At 35.2% G+C, this 24,442-nt stretch overlaps 1 protein-coding gene across 1 annotated transcript; it reads left to right on the plus strand.

Moving 5' to 3' along the window:
* The first annotated feature begins 16,972 nt into the window (after positions 1 to 16,972).
* LOC112015634 (uncharacterized) lies at positions 16,973 to 18,286 on the plus strand. The gene has a single exon (XM_024048064.2). The coding sequence runs from the start codon at positions 16,973 to 16,975 to the stop codon at positions 18,284 to 18,286; it is 1,314 nt and encodes a 437-aa protein (XP_023903832.2).
* The last annotated feature ends 6,156 nt before the right edge of the window (positions 18,287 to 24,442 follow it).

Genomic DNA, 24,442 nt, shown 5'->3' on the forward strand with positions numbered 1-24,442 from the left:
TGATGATGCTGAGATCGTCAGTCAAGATGTTCGTCCAGAGTAATCTCGTCCTCCAACTGTTTCAGCCCTGGGATGCAAAACAAAGTAACAGTCACCGGTGGGAACGCTACCCACAACGCCTCCGATGATTAAGTTAGATGAGCACAACAAGCAAAGGAAAGCAAGTTTGAGTGATGGTGAAGAAATGAATAGCATGAATCCTGTTCTTACCCCTTCTGAAGATATATATAGAGCCCTTCTAGCCGTTGGCAGGGTTATTATGTGGGCATTATGGCGTAGATTCGTAACGCCTGAACCAGCTGTTAAGCTTACCGGTTTCCTTCAACGGAATTAGTGTTAAATGCTGCTACTAGTAACGGTCGTCCTTAGTTGGGTTGGTCAGGTGGCGTTTCTCAGTATCGTGGAGATAATGATACCGTCCTTATTGGTCGTCCATATACAGTGGACGACTAGATGGACGATCAAATTATGGGCTCATCAATATCCATAATAAAACAAACAACATCAAAATTTGAAATCTACAAACCATAATAGAAAATCCCAAAACATCAAAGAAAATATCTAAATCTATACCTATCCAACCAAAACACCCAAAAACTAAGTCATATTTCATACCCAGATCCAAGAAAGGGGAAAAAAAATTACCGGTGGCAGTTTCAGCGATCTGATGATGGTAGGTAAATGGCCTGATAGATGGAGTTAATGGCACATAGATTTCTCTTCCTCAATCTCAATTCCTGCGTGTGCCTGCGGCATTGTTAATCAAAAAGTCAGAAGAAGAAGGAAGAATTTTTGAAAGGAACTGGGAAAAGATTTTCTTTTTTCTCAAAACAAAAGCAAATATCTTGTTGGGAAATTTAGACCCCGGTTGATAAAATTAACAAGTTTTAAACCCAAGTTGTTAATTAGATTTATTATTTATAAAACTTGTTAAAAACAAACAAACATCAATATCATGTCAAAATCATACAGCGGAAAAAATCAAATAAGACAATATATGATAACCTAGGAAAACCAATTAAATCAACCAGTTTTACAGTAAAAAACCTGGGGGGAAACCTTCCCGAAAAGCAATTCACTATAGTAAAGAGAAGTTTCAGATCTAGTACAAAACTTTTGTCCCTAGACTTTACAATCCCCGTAGATGAACTCACAACAGAAACCTTCTATCGCTTCAGAACTTCTGAACTCTTCAATATATGAATGCCACCCTTTGATGTTGCACGGATCCCAGTACGTGACTAACTCCTTTGCACGAATCCCAATACGTGACTCACTCACCAACTTGAGGAAGAAGAATGTTGGCTACAAAGTTCTTCAATTCATCAACAATGAAGATCAAGAAGCACTTGGTTACAAAACCCTAAGGCGCAAAGACGCAGTAGCTTCTTTCAGAGAGAATAAGGCATCGGTCACCTTTTGCATATGTTCTCCTTGTATTCTCTTATGTGACGACCTTTAAAATAAGTCTTATATAGGTCTAGAGTTGTGAGAAAAGAAACCCTACACAAATACATAAGCCTAGCAAAAAAATCAGATCTGAAAATTCTGATTTCCCGTAACCTCGATCGATCGAGAGGTATCAAGGAGGTGTCGAGCTTTAAACCTCAATAGATAGCTATCTGTTGAGAAGCTATCAAAGAGCTATTGAGAAGACAGAAGATTTCTTGATCGATCCACCAGCTGTCGAGAAGATGTCGAGATTGCGATAAGAAAACACCTTAAGAGCTCGATAGAGAGCCAGCTGTGGAGAAGGTGTCGAGCAACTGTCGGGCTATCTGTCTGCAGGTGTCGAGCTATCTGTAGTCATCGCCCCATAATGGTAACCATTGTCAAAAGTTAGAGCCCATTTCTCTTTGGGCACACCCTTCAGATATTGGTGCGCATCCCGGTGGACATTCTCAATTAAATCGAAAGTGGCATTGAACTTTCACTCCTGGGTAGCACTTGTTGCCCTCCATACTAGATTCTTTAAAGTTTCATTTTTCCATCTAGTGTTAACATTACTGCATAAATGGCGAAGGCAGTAACAATGTTCTGTCATGTGAGGTCGCAAGGAGACGTCTAGATTAGTGTCTCTGAAGATAGCTTGTATCCCAGGGTGTCTATCAGATATGACACACAGGTCTCTCCGGTCGGTAACATACATTCTTATGCAAGCCAAGACCAACCCCAAGTCTCTGTGCTCTCGCTCTCGACAACGGCGAAGGCTAGTGGATAAATCTTATTATTAGTATCTGTCGCCATTACAATCATTAATTTCCCTTTATATTTTCCATAGAGGTGGGTTGCATCAATGCTAATCACAGGCCTACACTTCTTGAACCTAACAATACATGGACGAAACGCCCAAAATACAGACTTGAATGTACAGGTTCCCCGTTCATAATTATCGTCCACTAGTAAGTTATACTGTGTACCCGGACTTGCATCCGTAAGTCCTGCCAAAAAACGCAGCAACTCTGCATAAGACTCCTTAAAATCCCCATATATAGCTGCAACGGCCTTTTGTTTGGCATCTCATACCTTGTATGTGAACCATAATGATTACGTTAGAAATGAATACAAGTTAAATCATTATAGTTGATCCAACAAATGAAGACTTGTAAGGCTATAAGATGAATATAATATTTCTTTCTCTTTATTCCTTTTTTTCTTTTTCTTTTTCAATTTCAATTTTCATAATATAAAGTATTCATGGGTTTTGGGAAAAAATATCTTGGTTACACTTTACAGAAGACTGATGTCTCTACATTGTATTAAAAAAAGAATGCAAGTTAAAGAATACCCTGTAGTGAGATACTTCGTGTTTTAAGTCTGCCAAAACAACGTGGCGTAAGTTCTTTATCTTATACACAGGGTCTTCTCGTATATAGCACTCAAGTACGTATGCTAAGAACGCCGAATCAATCATCCGACCATCATGAGTATTCTGAATTTTGTCGCATATGTGGAGGCCCTTGCATTTTGCGATCTTCCAGACATTGTCTCCCTTGCAACAAATCGCATGGACTGACCATGGACAGGAATCATCCTTACAACTCACTATAAGCCTCTCTGAGTCTGAATGCTTAGTTTTGAAGCTAAAATTCTCTTGCAATGCATACCAGGTCAACGTAAATTTTACTACCAATTTAGTGGTGAATACCATCCCTTTCAGTGGTTGCTCCCCAGGCGTCCAACTTGATACTTCCGCTTGCATAACCGATGATGGATCAAACATATTATCCCAAGTGTTTTTGGTGAACCATTCCGGTGTAAGATCGAGACCTAGGCATGTGTCTCTATTCTCTTCTACAACCACATCTTCGATATGATCAACATCCTCATGTTCACCCATGGTATCTAGGAACTCCTCAAAGTCATCCCTAGTAACATCAATATGGTTTGCATCATCACCAAGCCCGTGATCATCTTCATTTTCGGATGTGCCCCCATGCAGCTCATCATGAGATAAATGCTCTCCTTCATGCACTTCTTGGGGCCTTTCCTCCTCCTCAGTTGAGTTCACATGGGGAAATGTCTGACACTGTTCACTGCCATACCTATCTCCTATGTTCTCTACACACCCTTGATAAAACTGTAATGGTATTAACTCATTGTGCTCATCTACAGTTCCATCGAAAACAGTATGTTGTAAACCCTCTCCAGCCTCTACTATGGCAAGCTCAACAGTGACATAGAGCTCCGAAGCAACGAATCCTTTCACCATCATTTGTTGAACAACTTCCCACATCATCTTCACTTCGATGCCACCTGATAACTGTAGTGAATTATAGAAAACCTGGGTGCCTACAACCAGTTGAGGTGCTCGATACACGATGGAAATGTTATGCCTAGACTGGTCTAACCCCATTGCCTTTAATATTCTTTGTTGCAAGTTCATAAGGCCTATTCCACGCTTCACCTTAACACATTTTTGCTTTTGGTTCGAGCCTTGGTATGACAACACATGCAACTCATGATAATACGTCTCTCCATCATAGTACACAGAAAAAGTGAAAATCCATCACCGACCTGTTATTAACAATATTAAAAGTTGTCATAATCTATAAATAGTTACGTACATTTGGCGTATGATAAAAAAAATTTATATTCAAACTCAACCTCCTCGACTTTGTGTATAGACATATATATATATATATATATATATTATACACATATAAAATAATAAAAGGCCATAATATTACTGTAAAAGTCTTTGTTGAGTATTGAATTCATATTATTATGAACACCCTTATTACTGTAAAAGTCAACAAAATATCATATTACCTCTATCTATCAACTCATGACTTTTATACAATTAAGCCACTTGCAGGGAACCTACCAGTGGGGGGCGAGTGGGGCACTTGCCCCCCCTGACTCCTAAAAAGTCTATTATATATATATGCTTATGTAAAGTGAGTTAGCTTCTGGCACAGAAGAGAAAAACAAGGAAACAGTTTTCCTAAACAAACTGTACAAACATCACATGACGGCCTTAATAAAATTACGAATCTGAAAATTAAGAAAGTTTAGACACACAACAAAATCTCACAATATTTTCACAATACTCTTGTTTTTTGTTGAGATGAATTTTAAAATATTTTATTTTATTTTATTTTATTTTATTTTATTCTGACCAATGATGTACTAACACCATAATTTATTGTACAAATATTGTGAGATTTTGTGGTGTTACGAAAACAACTCCTCCCACTTTAAACAAAATGACACAATAAATGCCACCAAACTAGAATTGTTAACTCTTTTTCTTTTTCCACTTCCCTAAATTTACTTCTTTTCTGGTTTGAAGTTTTGCTTGTGGAGCTCTAATTACACATAATAATAATAATAGAGTATGGTACTAAAGTTGAAATTTTTTTTTTCTCAAATTATATCTCTAAACTTTATGTATATGGATTAATCTCATACTTTGATGATTCATTGTCAATAATGAATTAGATGTTTTATTGTTTATTTATTTTACAATTTTTTTAATTTTAATAGGCATTGTATGACAATTATTGTTTGTTTTTAATTTTAATAGGCATTGTTTATAATTTTATTTATTGCAACTCATGCATTGTTTATTAGGCATTTTTTATTTTAATTTTAATAGGCATTGTTTATTTATAATTTTATAATTTTAATAGGCATTACATGAAACTCATGCATAAAAAAGACTTACGAACACAATCTAGAAACTAGGCATCTAACTCAGTGGTGAAAATCACATATTGTAAACACAATCTTTTTCTAAGCTTTTAACTATTACCTCAATGTACAGGTTGGCCCAACGGTTAAATGGATAGCACGTTGGTGGATGGAGACATTGACATTGAGAGTAGACTTGTAGATGGTGACCCAACAGCAAAGTTCCTGCTTCAAGTTTCTGACTCGCACATGGACTTGGAATGAGAGAGTTTCTAACTCACAGATGGACTTCAAGAGAGACAGAGAAAACTAAGTTAAAGCTGATGAAGGGATTTTTGATAAAAGGTACTCGAGCTCAAAGAACTCAAGTACCATTCATTATACATTTACTACGACGGTTGGGGGACAGTAAGTAGGTGTGCAATAAGTGTGTCGCATGGTACTCGAGTTTCCTGAACTCGATTACTGTGTTAGAAATACCCGAGCCCCCTAAACTCGAGTATGGCTCGGGTATATTATGCAAAGTAGTGAAAATCATCCAGATTAGTACTCGAGTTTGGTGCACTCAAGTACTGTAGAGGTATCCATGCAAAAGTTTGGCTCGAGGTATTTTTTTTTTTTTTTAAATATAGTAAGGTAGATTGGTACCCGAGTCTGTGAAACTCGGGTACTAATCTACCTTACCATATTTTGTTAAAAAAAACCTGAGCCAACTGCAATATGTAAGGCAGATTGGTACCCGAGTTTGTGAAACTCAAGTACCAATCTGCCTTACCTATATTACAGTTGGCTTAGGGTTTTTTTTTAAAAAATATGGTAAGGCAGATTGGTACCCGAGTTCCAGAAACTCGGGTACCAATCTGCCTTACATATTGCAGTTGGCTCAGGTTTTTTTTAACAAAATATCGTAAGGCAGATTGGTACCCAAGTTTCACAGACTCGGGTACCAATCTGCCTTACCTAAATATTGCAGTTGGCTCAAGTTTTTTTTAACAAAATATGGTAAGGCAGATTGGTATCCGAGTTTCACAGACTCGGGTACCAATCTGCCTTACGTAAATATTAGGGTTGGAAATTCCCATTCGAAGTAGGTCGAATCAGGATAAAAAGTCATACAAACCCACCTTGATCCATGTACACCATTACATAAGAAATTGAGGAAGAAGTTCGCTTATGGGAACTCTCTTTAGCCCTGATTATAGTAGAGTCTATATAATGGTGAAAATCAATAACTAGAGTGTCCAAATTAATGCACGAACTATGGATTTATATGCACTCTTCAAGCAATTCTAACTTCATTTCCGCTTAGATCCTATTAAAATCGAGCCATTGGCATCCTTAATCAAACTAACATAATGTCTTAGGAGTTCAATCTCAGGACATTAAACCTAACTATACCACATGAGAATATTATAACCCTTTGTTACTGTCCACTTAATGTTAATAATATATTATAACTTTATTTTAAAAAGGAGTTTGAGATATAATTTATTAAGTCATATATACTCATCGACTTCATGCACTAGTTTATTTTAAATGTATCGTATAATTTCTAGCTTAGGGGAGAGAAGGAGAGAGAAGTGAATGATTTACTTGTGAGTCACAAGCTAAGGAAAGAATAGATGATGAATGGGAAATTCAGGTGGATTCATTTGAGTTACACCATGATCATTTGGGATCTTTATTCTTTACATCATAATGAGTTTGGCTGTCTTATTCTTTCATACAGGAGGGGATTATAGGGAGTTTAGGCTCAGGTTCTTTGATTTGTAGTTGTATCTTGTATCTTCACCAGTCAACCTAATTGATAAAGATGGAGAAACAGAGCACACTTGCAGTCCAAAGAAGAAAGACAATTAAACAGTTCCCACGTGATGAGTTCACACACGTGCAAGATATTTAACTAAACTGTGTCGTTTCAGTATGGATGAGAGTTAGTCATGACACGTGTGGTTCTGGTTTGGCACGAGTCAGTTGAAGATCAAACAGTTCAAGCTCCAGCTGTGGCGGGAAAGTTTGTTACAGTTAGTTAGTGCTGTTTAGAAAGATCTAGATTCTATCTATTTGTGTAATTCCTTATATATAGGAGATGGATGTATTATATTGATTCATTGAGTGAATAATAATTACAGTTTTTCCTCTCAGAGTTTCTTCAAATCTCTCTCTCTCTGTTTCTCTCTTCGTTCTCTCTTCTCTTCTCTGTTTCTTTCATACATTCTTTCACTGAGTTGTGTTTGAATCAAAGATCTGTGTGATCATATTTGTGAAACTTGTTTGTTTCTTTACTAATAACCAAAAAAAGAAACTGGTTCGCAAGGCAACAAACAATTACTAGTGTATCACGAGGATGGTATTAGCAACTGGACAAGGTTTTCGTCTAGTACTCCAATATATTGAATGTGATACTGAGACCAGGATATAGTCAAATTTTGGACACATGTCGTGCCCGTGTCACATCTAATTCATTGAAACACAGAATGCAAATAAACCAATAGCAAACCAGGAGGTTAGGTATTTGAGGCATTATGTGCAAAAATTTTGGATAATAGTTAAAATAAGAAACCAGTGATAAGGACCAGGGAAAAAAGAGTAAAAGTTCTTTTTTTTCACCTGTTTTGGAACTAATTAAGTACAAAGAGCATAAACAATCCATAAAATTGCAGCACGATGGACTGCAAGAAATTGTTAACAGAGGATATTAAGTATTAAAAAAAAATGTAAACTAGATTAGCAAAAAAAAAATGTAATGTAAACGAATACAAGTGGCACTCTTTACTTTTCTTTCTTTCTTCTTGGAAACTAAATATAACTGTTACAAAATTTCTCACCATCTTATAAACATGATTTTCGCTGGAAAGTGCTGCATTTAGAAGAAAAACTAAAGTATTCTTCACCTCCAATTGCCGTCTGACTATGGGGAATATCAAACTTTGATAAAAGGCCACATGAAAAATCTTCGGCACATTTAAAAAAGTATTTACTATAAGTTGGCAGGTAGTAGCTGCTTCCAGAATAATCCAATTCAGATCTGCTGGCAGCCTTTTCTTCATCCAATTTTTAACTTGGAAAATAAATTCAAAAAGCATTCAGTTAGCCTCATATGATTCAACTGGCGGGCACTGTGCAAAGTACCCCATCTCCTAGATTTTGCTCCAAAGGCTACATGGTTGTACCCTTCACATATTTTCATGGTCACTAGCCACCTTTCTAAGGTTTGACAATGCTACAGGCTCTCTCTCAACTTGCTTCTTAGTAATTGAACATGCAGCTAATGGGTCACTAGACCCTGCTCCAACCCTCCTGCAGGCAATCATAAACAAAGAGGATAAAAATACCATTCACCAAACATGCAAGACAATAGTTTTCAACTAATACTGAAGTGGTCTCCAAGATATTGAAAATCGATCTACTCATAATAAAATAAAGAACTATAGTACTCCTGGAGTGAGCTTTTGGATTATGCTTAATAGGCCTTATCAACCCCTCCTTTTTTTCAAGTTACTTAGAAAAAAGATAACGCACTAAAGGGTTCAATTAACATTGTACGATAAAGATATGGAAGTAGGAATGGCACAACCAAAATTTGACTTTGAATAATATGTTAAGATTGACAGAACCATAGGTTTGAGCTATAAAGAGGAGGCAAGGAGAGGTAGATCTTCCATCAGTCAGTAATTACCCATGAAATGGATCTTTAAATATAAAAAATAAAAATAAATACTTCTTTCTTATATTGATTATTAATATAAGAATCAGCTCATTCACTGGAGCATTAATAATCTCAGATCGAGTTGGGATCATTGACTGTTGTTAGTGTTTCTCTACTTGATGATACCATTTCAAACAAAAAACATCTCCATACACAAACATGCCATAATTACTTGACCATGCCATTTCTACAAGGTTGTCTGACTAATAATTGGATATATACTCCACTCATCAAATTGAGGGCCATAGATTGCAAAAGCAGGACCAAGAATGGCAAAGGTGCAATCCGCATTTGTAGCCCTCCTGTAGCCCATCTAACCCCGCATCTGTGATATAAGCTACAATCCGTGGATCCAAAACTGCACCATATTCAAGCAGACCTTTATCTCGGTGACGACAAGTCAGTACACCTGGCACTTCCTGCATACAAAGCAGCTTAGTATTAATTACGCTTCTTAAATGCCAAAACTCTTTCTACTACATATATTGACTACGATTTTGGACAAGTGCATACCTCGCCTTCCAAAGGAGCATCCCAAAGCAAACTTGAACGATGCATAGCCTGCCTCCTCAAGACAGTCTGTACAGAGGGTCCTACTTCATATGGGTCCATATCTGGCATTTGGTGGCAACAACAATCAGGTGAAAATTCACTTCAAATACATAAACTTTCTTCTTCTTCTTATTTATTTATTTTTAATTATAAACATATTTGATTGAAAATGGCAATAATATATATCTAATGCAGCCTTCACTGATTTCATAAAAATAAAAATAAAATGAATTAAACTTCAGAATGTTAAGTAGATTACAGCATATTCAACTAATAGAAATAGAATACATCAGCATACACGATAAAACATTTTCACCCCTAAATAAATAAATGAGAAAGCCGCAACTTTCAGATGGAAGAAATTTCTAAAATGAAAGTCTCTCTACATTATTAAAATCAACCCTCACTTTAATAGTCCAAGCATCCTACTCATTATGGCCTCAATGAGAATGCTAACTGTGTCCTACAATGACTGATTGCTCTAATAACACATGAAAATGTTCATTAAAAAAAAAATCAAAAACAAAAATTACACCACAAAATACTCACATCATATTAATTTTGATTTTGAAAATTAACCATAAGTTGTATTGTAGCATACATAAATGTACCTAATTAACCATCATCTTGACTACGTTAAGTTGGTGTTGTCATTCTTGGAATTTCACAGAATAACAAGTTGCATATATTAGAATATTGACATGCAAAATGTTATCGTTGACGTGCACAATGTTGGGGAGTACATTCCTTAATGTCGATTATCCCTTTTTAAGTTTCAAATTAAGTGATTAATATAGAGTTTTAAATATATCATACAACAGAGACAAAGAGGGAGGTGTTAGAAGATTAATGGAATGCTCATGCATGACTCTCTCTAACCATACCAGCTGAATTACAAGAAATATTAATAATTTATATATGAGTTGAACAACAAAATTCTCTCAAACTCATTTTCACGTTATAACTAAAATATGAAAACAACTTATCCACAGAAAAAAACCTAAAGGAAAAAAGAAAAAGAAAAATCAAAGAGTTACTAAGTAGATCTTGGAGCATCTAGCCAGGTTGAGAAAAAAAGTACGATTATAGGGTTTATCCAATTATCTGGTGGAAATTTTCTCATAACTTGATTCACAACTAGATCAATTCAAGAAAACAAAAAGCCAAATGAAAATTAAAGACAAGAAAAATATGCTTTTTAAAGGTGACCTAACACATTATATATCTATTTTGACACATTGCACTAATCGGGAGTGCTACTATATAAGATATTTTCTCTTTGTTAAACACTAGTGCATTGAACAACTGGACAAATTAAGCCTATTTAGCACAATGTGTGGTTCTCTTTAAAAGTGTATTGGTATCCAATTGTAGATTAATTAGTACTTCAATCTTGCTATTTTTGCCAAAAGAAAATACCCACCATTGAGTCAAAAGCATATATAATAATGCGGCTAAGTGTTTATTTTTTCACCCTAATATTTTTATTACTTCAAAGATTAGCAATAGAAAGTGGATTCTAATTGTGAAATAAAAATTTGTAACCTGGATAATGCAATCAGGACTTTATATATGAAAACTTATCAAAGAGGCATGATTGTTGGAAACTTTTATCACAAATAAAGAAAGCTAAATAAAATGATAGCCTACAAATGCATTATCCACAAATACCCACAAATACCCAATGCTTCAATCTGGCTCCAGAGAATGGTTTCGTAACTAGATAATAACATTTAGAGTATCTCCTTCACAAAGACCCACAAATACCAAATGCTCAAACAAATATTGAGATAAGGAGACATACCTTGTGATTCCAAACTGAAGATGCAAACCAACAGTGAGAGTAGAGAGCCCGACAGTGAGAGTAGAGAGCGTGAGCAACAAGGAGAGTCAGATCGAGACCGAGACTGAGAGGGAGACTGAGAGCGAGAGGCAAACTGAGAATGAGAGCAAGTGCGAGAGCGAGACTGAGAGAGAGATTGACAGCGTGTGGGAGATGATAGCGAGATTGAAAGGGAGATTGAGAAAGTGATAGCGAGATTGAGAGGGAGATTGAGAAAGTGATAGATGAGAGAGTAAGCTGAGTTGGTAACAGATCTTGGTTTAAGTGTGGGTAACAGGGGCCATACTCGGTGTTAATTGGCTAGAACAGTACTCGAGCTCCTGAAGTTCAAGTACTAGGCGGAATTTTTAAATCCTAAATGCCATGTCATCGTGCCATGGTGGAAGCATAAAATAGGGTACTCGAGTTCACCAAACTCGAGTACTTGAAAAAGTAGGAGATCTTTGTTTATTTCTAAAACAATGTTTTTTTGCTAAAAATTTCAAAAATTAATGGTAAAATGCCATTTTGGCCGTAAAAAGAAGCCTCTCCAAACAACGCATCGTACGATTTTTTAAAGATTAAACTGTATACTATGTTTGAATTTTAGACAGTCACTTTTTTGATTTGTCACCACCTCCTTAATCGTAGGATCTCAATTTCTCTCAGCTTCAGCTATTATATATATAATAATAATATAATATAGATATAGAAATAGATTAGCATTGCTTGCTTTCATTTGGTTTTTATACAATTCGATCTGTGTTTTTGACTTGCCTGCGTCTATATTAAATTATATGTAGTAGAACATTGATGTCCTTATACTTCTGAGCAAAAAAGTGAATGAATTGATTACTTCCTATATGTTAACAGTTTGTTAATATATATTACTATGATGAAGTATGATTTGATTTACGTTTGATGATGTTATATAAAAAAGAAAAATGCTTTTGAGATGCTATAAAAATGCAACAACAAAATTATAAAAAATTTTAAATAAAATTTCCATGCATTTGCACGGGTTACAAGCTAGTATATATTAACAGGCAAAACTTAGAGAAAGTTCAATTAGAATTTCAAACTAGAGTCTAATTTTATGCCATGTCTTAAATTATTTATTTTTAGAGAAAATATTACTTCCTAATTTTAGAATCAAATGTGAGACCACATTATAAATATATATCTCTAAGTGAATTATTGAGTACAAAAATCAAATAGTCTACAATAAATGATTCGTAAAAAAAAAAAAAAAAAAAAAAAAAAAAAAAAAAAAAAAAAAAAAGGCTTCACAATAACAACAATTAAGAAGTAATAAAAAAAATTTTAAAAAAATAAATAAACAAGGACAGTTTACATTTTATACCTAATAATATTTTTACAAGACTTTTTTAAAGAGTTAACAGAATATAAGAATGACTATCAATAGTATTTAAGTGTATCCATGCATATACATGAGGTTACAAACTAATATGAATATTAATAACCAATAAAACCCTGTTACTAAGAATATATCCAGAAAATATTCTTTACATAATCATTTCTTTTTATATTCTAGACTCCAGTTACTCATTTTGTATCTTTTGGACAACCTAAAATACATATATATTCATTCGCTTTACTCTTTTCTTCTCCCTTTTCCAAAGAAAAACAAAAACACTCTTTTTTGTTCAAATCTAATTCTAAAGATCTATAGATCCAAATCCAATGAATCAATATCTGCTTCACTTCAATCGTCTTTGTCACCTTGAATCTTCGAATTCAAGAAAGAGAAGCCCCAGAATGGCAGCCTTTGCAATAGCTGCAGTCACTGCAGTTGTAAATCTACTTGATAAGGTGCTACAATGCATCAAGAATATGTCTAATGGCGTTAGTGCTAACATTGAAGATGTAAAGCGTTTGTTTTCTACTTTGATAGCTTACCTGACCGACACAGAATGAGTAGAAGCTACGGAAGGTTTGATGGTTCGAGTGGATCAAGTGAGGGAGATAGCATATGAGACTCATGATGCAATTACACAGTTCCTGCATCATGCTCCTCAACACTGCCATGGTCATTGGTTCACCAAAACCTGTCATGATGTTGCTCACTTTTTTAAGGACTTTGTTCCATTACGTCAATTTTCCTCCCGGATGAAAGCTATCGAAAGAAAACTTAACGACATCCTAAGGTTGGATGCATTTCACATTGGTACCTTTGGAGCTACTTCAAGTTCAAGTGCTGGAATAAGGACTTATTCTTTTTCCAGAAATGATCACCTTCTTGTGGGTATTGAGGAGAATAAAAAGGCACTTCTGAGTCATGTTTGCAGTGAACAATCAAAGGACATGGTAATTTCAGTAATCGAAGATGCTGGCTTGAGTAAAACCACTCTTATTCGTGAAGTCTATCAAATGATTTTTAATTGTAATGCTTGGGTTTCCGTCTTACCCTCTCATGAGGGCTTGTTAGAGAATCTTTGGGAGGCATTGGGTTTACCTGTTGAACCTACAAAAACCAAAATGATGAGGTTGCACTCTTATTTACAATCAAAAGTTACCTTCTTGTTTTTGATGGTATTTGGACTGAAGATAAGTTGGATTGCATTAAAAATATAGTTCCTAATAACAATCTAGGTGGTAGAATACTCATCTCCACCTGTAATCGCAATTTAGCTTCTTATCATGCAAGATCTAGTCATTGTTTCTATGATCTTAAACTCTTAACAGAGTTTGGGTCTTGGCAACTCTTTTGTAACAAGACCTTCGGAAATGATAGATGCCCAGATTTATTGGTTGATTGTTTTGAGAAAATTGTGAAAAGAAGTGAAGGATCGCCGCATGTAATTGTTGCAGTTTCCAACTTCTTGTCAAAAAAGCCACATACTTTGATAGAGTTCCAGAATGTCCATGATGGCCTTAAGTATGAATCAGGAGATCATGTCGGTCATTCTTACTATTCAATTTTGTCTACGAGTTATTACCGGTTGTCATCAATTCTTAAGTATTGTTTCTTGCCCTTTCATTTTTTTCCGTGAGAATTAACATGGGTTTCATTTGGGATAGAGTAAACCAATTCCCAAATTCTTAGGTCCAAGCTTGCCTAGAACCGCTCGCGGTCCAAGCTCATCGACCCAGGTCGCGTTGGCCTGGGTCGCACGACTAGGTCGCGCTGGCCTGGGTCGCGCGCCCAGGTCGCACTGGCCTAGTTCTCGCGGCCAGGTCGCGTGGCCTAGGTCGCGCAGCCCAGTGATAACGCCTTAAAATATGTACTTGTTATATATTTATGTGGGCGTTATCTCCTTATTACTATGCTTAATTTGTATAATTAAGCCATGATTTGCATTAGTCCCTATTATTCATCTTTACATAATTTCTTGAATAAGATGCTATTCCTTGTGTGTAATTTTCTACTTTCAGGAAATCATGTGAGAAAGATAAGTTTACAGGAATTTTTGAGAAAATGGAGGCCAAACTAGAATTAAAGTGGAGCTAAAGGACCATGCTTAAATGTCTAAGGAGGTGCAGCTAGAGTGCTTGGATTGTCTACCATGATTGGAAGCTTTAAATAAGGAAAGAAATCAAAGAGGCAGAATCTGAAAAGGAAAAATCTGATTTGAGTACTAATCAGTATTTTGGGCGTATATCTCTCCTCAAAAATCCAATTGACATAAGGCTAGATGGGTTGGAACCGTGACTTAAATATCAACAACTTTCCAGTTTTGAGTTTTTCCAAGTTCTCAACTTTGGAAGGCCGAAATTAACTCACAAGTTACTGCTGTAAACCTGGACGGAAATTAAAATAGTAAAAGTTTTATTTTCTTTGGACACTTAGACATTAGGGTTTTAGAAGGGAGGCTGGGAGAACGAATTTTGGCAGAGAAAAACTTGTATTTTCCTTTCTCTAATGGCAGCCTAAACTCTTTGCTAGGGCTAGGGGTATGTTTCTTCTATGCGGTATGAATATTCAATGTGATTCTTTTTAAGATTTTATCAATAACATATTTGATTGTTCAATTAGATTTCTTTTGGTGTATTAGTTCTTCCATGCTTTTAATAAGTTCAATCATGTTTTTCTTATTGTTTAGAGGAATTTCTAATTGTTTCAAATAGAAATCAGGTTTTAAAGTGAATGGGTTTTTCTGAAAGCTTTTTTAACCGCATTATTAATCGAGGTTATCATGTGTTCTTGAATTGTCTCAGTTCAACCGAATCATAAGTTTTTAATTGTATAAGAACAATCAATTATGAAATATATATTTTCTTAGATCACAAAGAATCTCATATCGATATAGGGAAACACCCCGATGCCCTAGTATTTACACTATTGATTTAAATCAGTTTTTATTATTATTTTTGTTAACACTCACCAAGCAAAAGTATTTTTCTTCTTCACCCAAATTGTTTTTTAATTATATTGTCTTTGAATTTACCCTGCTCCTTGTGGTTCGACCTCGGTACTCCGAGAATTATATTGCTACGATTTCCTGCACTTGGGAGTGAGCAAGCAATTTTAGCGTCGTTGCTGGGGAGCTGTTGCGTGTTCAAAGGCAATTTTTGGGAGCAAAGCACAACCGGTGGAAATTCTTCTATTGGTAACTTCGTTCTATTTTTTTTTCCCTTTTTTTGTTATTATTTTTCTGTTTGTTTTTAATTTATTTTACTTGATTGGCATTCATTGTTGCATGAGCATTTGGGTTAGAAACAAGAGAGGCAGATTACAAAATTTTGAAACTTACTTTGGTAATCTTTTTGACACACCTTTGCCTTCACCTTCTTCATCAATCATGGGTGATGAAACACGTAATAATCATGAGGAGAATAGAAGAACTATGTATGAATTGTTGCATCCCACACAAAATTCTATTCCTTCATGCATCATGTTTCCACCGAATGCACCACATGTAGAATTGAAACAAGGTTTATTAGCAATACTTCCTGACTTTAGGGGACAAGAAAATGAAAATCCTTATGTCCATGTTAGAGCTTTTGAAGACGTAATTAGTAGTTTCTATGCACAAAATGTTATTGAGATTGCTAAGTTACGTTTCTTTCCTTTTTCTCTTAAGGATAAGGCAAGAAGTTGGCTTTACACCTTGAAACCTAGGTCTATAGGTGGTTGGGGGGAGATGGCCAAAGAGTTTTTTAAGAAACATTTTCCTCCCCACAAAGCCCAGCAAGTAAAAAGAAGGATAGCTAGTTTTGTCCAAGGAGAAAATGAGACCTTATACCAAGCTTGGGAAAGGTACAAAGATCTTTTCAATTTCTGCCCAACTCATGGGTATGAAGATTGGAGGTTGGTTAGCTATTTTTATGAAGGACTTACACCTAGGGACTGACAGTTTGTTCAACTCTCATGAAGAAGGGACTTTTTACAAAAAGAACTCGAAGATGCAATGGACTATCTTGATGAGATAGCTGAAAACTCTAACACATGGACTGGACCTAGCCCTATGGACTCCACTAATAGGACTAGAACTAACACTACCACTTCTAATGGAAGTGTTTTTAAGTTGAGGGAAGATGATAACATGAGTGCAAAAATTAGCATGTTAACTAAAGAAATTGAGGCACTTAAAATGAAAGGAAGTAGGAGTGTTAGTGCTACCTTTAGAGAGGACCCAATGGCGGTGTGTAAAATTTGTCATGAGATAAATCATGATACAAATGAATGTGCATCACTTTCATAATTCTTAAATGTGCCAAAAGAACAAGTACATGCATTTAATTCATATTGGCCAAATAATTCTTCATATTCTAACAATTATAACCCAAATATGCGAAACCATCCGTATTTGAGTTATAAGAGTGACAATGTGTTGAATCCTCCTGCTCCAAGGAATTTTAATTCACCACATGCATCATCATCATCTAGAACTTCCTTGGAGGATGCACTTAGTACTTTCATCCAAAGGCAAAGTGAACAAAATCAAAAGTTTGAATCCATGCTCACTAGGCTAGATGAAGAGGTAAGAGAGACCAAGAGTCATATAACTAGGCTTACAAATTCATTGAGTGGGATAGAGAGAGGGAAGCTTCCTTCCCAAACTCAACCCAATCCCATCAATCAAAATCTAAAAATTGGCTCTAAGGATAAACATGAGGAAGTAAAAGCTGTGACCATTTTGAGGAGTGGTAAAGAGATTGATAAAAGTTCCCCTTTAGTAACTAAGAAATCTAAGGAGACCCCAGTTGAAAAAGAGAAGGATGAAACTGAGTCACTTGAATTTGGTGAAATTGAACAATGCCCAATCCCTCCACCATTTCCACAAGCCTTAAAATTACCTAGGAAATTGGACACCGCATCTGAGATATTAGAGCATTTGCATCAAGTCAAGATAAATTTGCCATTATTGCATGTTATCAAGCAAGTGCCTGCATATGCCAAGGTAATTAAGGATCTATGCACCATCAAGAGAAAGCATCATGTGAAGAAGACCGCATTCCTAACAGAACAGGTAAGTGCAGTTATTCAACATAAGACCCCACCAAAGTATAAGGATCCAGGTTGTCCTACGATCTCTTGTACTATTGGAGATTACATCATGGAGCATGCATTGCTAGATCTTGGGGCAAGTGTTAATTTGATCCCTTTCAGTGTATATCAAAAACTTGGACTTGGTGAGTTGAAACCTACTTCAATAACTTTACAGTTGGCTAATCGCTCTGTAAGGGAACCGAGAGGGATTGTTGAGGATGTGTTGGTGAAAATTGAACAATTTTATTATCCTGTTGATTTTATTGTTCTAGATTACCAGTCTGTTTTACATCCTAGTGTTCATACCCCTATTATTTTGGGTAGACCTTTTCTTGCCACAGCTAATGCTTTAATTAATTGCAGGAATGGAAGGATGCAACTCACTTTTGGTTCCATGACTTTGGAGCTAAACATATTTCATGTGGCTAAACAACCACATGAGGATGATGACTGTGCTTATGTGAACCTCATGAGGGCGGTGGTTCAAGAAGAGTTTGATAAGAATTGTTTTTCTGATCCTTTGGAAACTCTTCTTAATAATTTTGTTGCTTCTTATGATTTAGAATGTGATATTCATATATTTGAAAATTTTTCTTTGTTGGATTCCTCATAGATTTTGGAAGAACAACAGATGATGGCAATTAATAAAGGATGGAAGCCTTGCTTTAAGGAGCTACTAGAAAATGGAAAAAAGCTCATGCATTCAAGTGAAGAGGCACCACAGCTGGAGCTTAAGCTGCTGCCAGGTGATCTTAAATATGCATATTTAGGCCCAGGTAAGTTTAAACCTAGGTGGGATGGCCCTTTCATTATAAGGGAAGTGTTTAACCATGGAGCTGTAGTAGTTGAGGACACTAGAAATGGTAGGATTTTGAAAATAAATGGACAAAGGTTAAAACCATTCTTAGGGGGAGTTATATCTGAGGAGGAGACTATGTCACTAGAGATCCCTGCCTATTGCGATGCTACGTAAACTTTGAAAAAGCCTTCTGAAGTTGTACCATATTTGTTTTAATTTTTTTTTTTCTTTTTGCCTTTTGTTTTTGTTTTTTTTTATGGTTTTTTTTTTTTTTTTTTGTTATTATTTTTCTTTTGCGAGCTAACATTTGCAGGTGTGAAAGAAATTTCAAAAAAAAAAAAAAATTCAAATGCTTAAGGTAACTCCTTCCCTTTATACTTGAATTTATTTTGGCTTTGATATATTGAGAACAATGCAATATTTTAGTTGGGGGGAGAGGTGTACACATTTTGTTGCACCTTGCATGATTTTTTTTTTCCTTTCTTTTTGGTTGCAACTTTTCAATTAAAAAAAAAAAAAAAAAAACCTTTGAATTTGAATGCAGAAGAGCTATAAGCTTTATTTTTATATCAAGTGATGGAATGAATAATACTGAGTTGGTTATACTATTTGTTATATTAAGACTCTTTCATGAAGAGCACAATTGGAAACTTTTGAGCACAATAGCCAGGTTAGCGGACGGTTGGATGTTGGATATGCATGGATCATGAACAAACTAGATATAAGCTGAAACTCAACCCATAGGAGAGTTCTTGAGCCTTACTTTTCTTTGTGAGAGTATATCTTTGTTTGAACTCTTAAATTTCTCTCATGTGCTTCAGTTTTTGTAAAAGATCTCTATATGTTTTTTGGTTGACTACTGGAAACATTATGGGGAGATATACCATGATCTTACTTATTTTTGTCCTTAGGCATGCTAGTTTATGTGGAATTTTAGGAGATGAGAGCTTAAGGCCATCAATCTTTTGGCACCAGCTAAACAAATATTCAGCCTACCTTTACATTAACCATTGTCACCATCATTTGAGCCATGAGAAATATTTTCACAATACCACAAAACATTTTTGTTTATGGGTGTTCTCTTGGGGGTTCAAGTTTTGAGCAATTGATGTGTTTAGATACCACCATTGTCTCTCTTTTCTTTCAAAAAAAAAAAATCCAAAAGAAGAAGAAAAAAAATAAAAAAGAAAGAAAGAAAAAGAAAGAGAAGACATACATATAAATCATTGGTGTCTTATACATCTTTCATGTATTTTAGAAGAGTTATATGGTTGAGTAAAGTTTGTTTTGATTCAAGTTGGTTGTTACTACTATGAGTTGGGTTTGGCTTGAATTTTCTGCATTTGATTCATATACCTCATATTTCAAAGAGAGCAGTTTGCCTTTACCTAGCCAAAAGATTATACTACCATTGAGCCTAAAGTCCTACTTGATCCTAAAGGTGCATGGCTGGTGTGTGTTTGGAATAAAAACTAGGGATGAGAATTGTATTAACCTCATGTTTCCAAGAATTCAACATCCTTCCCAAGAGATCTTTTCCCGTTGTTTTAGCGGCTGTTTTTGTATACACGTGTGATATTCTTAAAACTTCTTCTTTCCTTTTTGTTCACATGTGATTTGAAGAGAGAAACCATTACTTCTATGTGTGTTCTTTCAGAGTGTTGATGACTTAAGAGAGCTTTTGGAGTAGAGACTCTAATCTAGATTATTCTTAGTCTATGCATGTTTGGAAAAGCCAATTTGATTGGATGGGCTATGCACACAAACACTCCAAAAGTGAAGCTAGTGAAAGCTCTTTAATATGATGAATAGTATCCCAACTCAAAAATTGAAAGTTCATTTGTATGATATAATGATAAAGCAGACTAACATTTGCTGCAGGAATTTTCAGGAAACCTTTGACTTTTGTGGGTAGAGTCACTGCAAACCCTCACGAGAGTAAACTCGTCCACTAGGGTGACCTAGGGGTTCAAAGACTTGTTGCACATGGGAAGTGCAGTCGTGTAGCCTACGAAAGTGGCTTGTATTTTAGTTTTAATTTTTCACTTTTAGTAGACATGGGTGCTTTGTGGATTGCTAGGGACTAGCAAGATTTAAGTTGGAGGGTGTAATAACGCCTTAAAATGTGTACTTGTTATATATTTATGTGGGCGTTATCTCCTTATTACTATGCTCAATTTGTATAATTAAGTCATGATTTGCATTAGTCCCTATTATTTATCTTTACATAATTTCTTGAATAAGATGCTATTCATTGTGTGTAATTTTCTACTTTCAGGAAATCATGTGAGAAAGATAAGTTTACAGGAATTTGTTAGAAAATGGAGGCCAAACTAGAATTAAAGTGGAGCTAAATGACCATGCTTAAATGTCAAAGGAGGTGCAGCTGGAGTGCTTGGATTGTCTACCATGATTGGAAGCTTCAAATAAAGAAAGAAATCAAAGAGGCAGAATCTGAAAAGGAAAAAACTGATTTGAGTACTGATCAGTATTTTGGGCGTATATCTCTCCTCAAAAATCCAATTGACACAAGACTAGATGGGTTGGAACCGTAACTTAAATATCAACAACTTTCCTGTTTTGAGTTTTTCCAAATTCTCAACTTTGGAAGGCCGAAATTAACTCACAAGTTACTGTTGTAAACCTGGACGGAAATTAAAATAGTAAAAGTTTTATTTTCTTTGGACACTTAGACATAGGGTTTTAGAAGGGAGGCTGGGAGAACAAATTTTGGCAGAGAAAAACTTGTATTTTCCTTTCTCTAATGGCAGCCTAAACTCTTTGCTAGGGCTAGGGGTATGTTTCTTCTACGCGGTATGAATATTCAATGTGATTCTTTTTAAGATTTTATCAATAACATATTTGATTGTTCAATTAGATTTATTTTGATGTATTAGTTCTTCCATGCTTTCAATAAGTCCAATCATGTTTTTCTTATTGTTTAGCGGAATTTCTAATAGTTTCAAATAGAAATCAGGTTTTAAAGTGAATGGATTTTTCTGAAAACTTTTCTAACCACATTATTAATCGAGGTTATCATGCGTTCTTGAATTGTCTCAGTTCAACCTAATCATAAGTTTTTAATTGTATAAGAACAATCAATTATGAAATATATATTTTCTTAGATCACAAAGAATCTCATATCGATATAGGGAAACACCCTGATGCTCTAGTATTTACATTATTGATTTAAATAAGTTTTTATTATTATTTTTATTAACACTTACCAAGCAAAAGTATTTTTCTTCTTCACCCAAATTGTTATTTAATTATATTGTCTTTGAATTTACCCTGCTTTTTGTGGTTCGACCTCAATACTCCGAGAATTATATTGCTACGATCTCCTGCACTTGGGAATGAGCAAGCACCCAGGCGGTGGTCAAAGTGTATTTTTTGATTTTTGGGTTTGGGTTTCCGATTCGATCAGTTTTTATTTTGGATTTTGTTCTTGGCTTTTTTGGGACTTTGGAAGTTTAAGAAAGGAGAGTGGGAGAAGAACTAGGTCTGGGTCTCTAGACACTTGAAAATATTTGAAAATATTAGATGTAAATTGAGTCTTAGAAACTCAATTTATAGGTGGACGCCACATGAAAAAAGTGTCATCTCAAACCCGATCAGGACATGAAAACCAACCCTCAAATACTCAATTTATAGTCCAAAATCGAACCTCTTAGACTCGAGATGCTAGTAAAAAATATAATTTGAGACCGTAGCTTATTAACTAGATAGTTGGGAAATCTTGGTTAAATTCCAATTTTGGTCTTGAGATTGAGAACAATGGCAACGAAGACCTTCATAAGAACAACGCCGTCCTAGATGAGGAGGATTAGTATAATTCTCGATGTTGCTGCTCCTTCCATTTTTCGTCAATCCTGTCTCTTTTTTTTTTTTCACAAACGGTTTCGCAATAGCAGCAGGAGTTTGTCAATCTCAGCAAAGGATAAAGAAAAAGTAGTCCGTGTGCGTTTTGCTCCTTCGACCTCCACGTGGGTGGAGCTCAAACTGCGCTCTTCAATTACTTGTTCGCAAGGTCCAAAGGTGGCAAATTTGTGTTGAGAATTGAAGACACTGACTTGGAGAGATCCACTAAACAATCTGAGGATGTCCTCTTGCGAGATCTCTCTTGGCTTGGTCTTCACTGGGATGAAGGTACGTGCCCCCTTTTCTTCTCATTTTGGGATCCTATTTTCATTTACTGTTAGTTAACCGTTAAGCACTCCCAATTCTTTGCTACTTATACTATTAACCTTACTCTTATTTGCTTGTTTCATCTATGCTACTTTTATTACTAATCATTCATTTCTATTCTATTTTTCATTATAGTTTTTAAGCAATGCTAGAAAGATAAAAACTTCGCCCATGTCTGTGCATAGTGTCATATATTTTGTTTAGGGTCTGAGGGTTGCAGTAGAGTAACGATAATTTTAAAATTTAGTCACTCTATTATGAATGTCATAATACATTAGATGGCCCTGAAATTCTGAGACTAATATGCTGTAGTTGTTGTGACTAAAAACACAAAAAGTTTTGCAACTTGTTGAGGTGTCAAGTTTCCATGTGCCCCTGCTAAGATGTTGACACCATTTTTATTATACACCAATTACAACTTGTCACCTTAACGATTAGCTCTTCAATTACTTGTTCGCAAGGTCCAAAGGTGGCAAATTTGTGTTGAGAATTGAAGACACTGACTTGGAGAGATCCACTAAACAATCTGAGGATGTCCTCTTGCGAGATCTCTCTTGGCTTGGTCTTCACTGGGATGAAGGTACGTGCCCCCTTTTCTTCTCATTTTGGGATCCTATTTTCATTTACTGTTAGTTAACCGTTAAGCACTCCCAATTCTTTGCTACTTATACTATTAACCTTACTCTTATTTGCTTGTTTCATCTATGCTACTTTTATTACTAATCATTCATTTCTATTCTATTTTTCATTATAGTTTTTAAGCAATGCTAGAAAGATAAAAACTTCGCCCATGTCTGTGCATAGTGTCATATATTTTGTTTAGGGTCTGAGGGTTGCAGTAGAGTAACGATAATTTTAAAATTTAGTCACTCTATTATGAATGTCATAATACATTAGATGGCCCTGAAATTCTGAGACTAATATGCTGTAGTTGTTGTGACTAAAAACACAAAAAGTTTTGCAACTTGTTGAGGTGTCAAGTTTCCATGTGCCCCTGCTAAGATGTTGACACCATTTTTATTATACACCAATTACAACTTGTCACCTTAACGATTTTGAAAAAAGGTGACACACACACACACACACACACACACATATATATATATATTGTTTCACAAGACTTAATTGTATTTATTTGTCTATCTTGCACACATTCTTGGCTATGATAGACGGTTGGATACTGAGATGGAGTTGGAGTTGAGTGATAATTCTCTACTCATAATTAGCATTGCTTGTTTTCATTTGGTTTTAATACAATTCTATATGTGTTTTTGACTTGCATGCTTCTATATTAAATTATATGTAGTAGAACATTGATGTCCTTATACTTCTAAGCAAAAAAGTGAATGAATTGATTACTTCCTATATGTTAACAATTTGTTAATCTATGTTACTATGATGAAGTATGATTTGATTTACTTTTGATGATGTTATATAAAAAGGAAAAATACTTTTGACATGCTATAAAAATGCAACAACAAAATTATAAAAAATTTTAAATAAAATTTCCATGCATTTGCACGGGTTACAAGCTAGTATATATTAATAGGCAAAACTTAGAAAAAGTTCAATTAGAATTTCAAACTAGAGTCTAATTTTATGCCATGTGTCTTAAATTATTTATTTTTAGAGAAAATATTACTTCCTAATTTTAGAATCAAATGTGAGACCACATTATAAATATATCTCTAAGTGAATTATTGAGTACAAAAATCAAATAATCTACAATAAATGATTCCTAAAAAAAAGTGTTTCACAATAGCAAAAATTAAGAAGTAATAA

This window comes from Quercus suber, unplaced genomic scaffold (assembly GCF_002906115.3).
Source record: "Quercus suber isolate HL8 unplaced genomic scaffold, Cork oak 2.0 scaffold_445, whole genome shotgun sequence".
In the NCBI taxonomy this organism is placed as follows: Eukaryota; Viridiplantae; Streptophyta; class Magnoliopsida; order Fagales; family Fagaceae; genus Quercus; species Quercus suber.

What these genes read in the sequence shown, in the direction of transcription:
- LOC112015634 (XM_024048064.2), top strand. Translation starts at nt 16,973, where the DNA reads ATGCGAAACCATCCGTATTTGAGTTATAAGAGTGACAATGTGTTGAAT.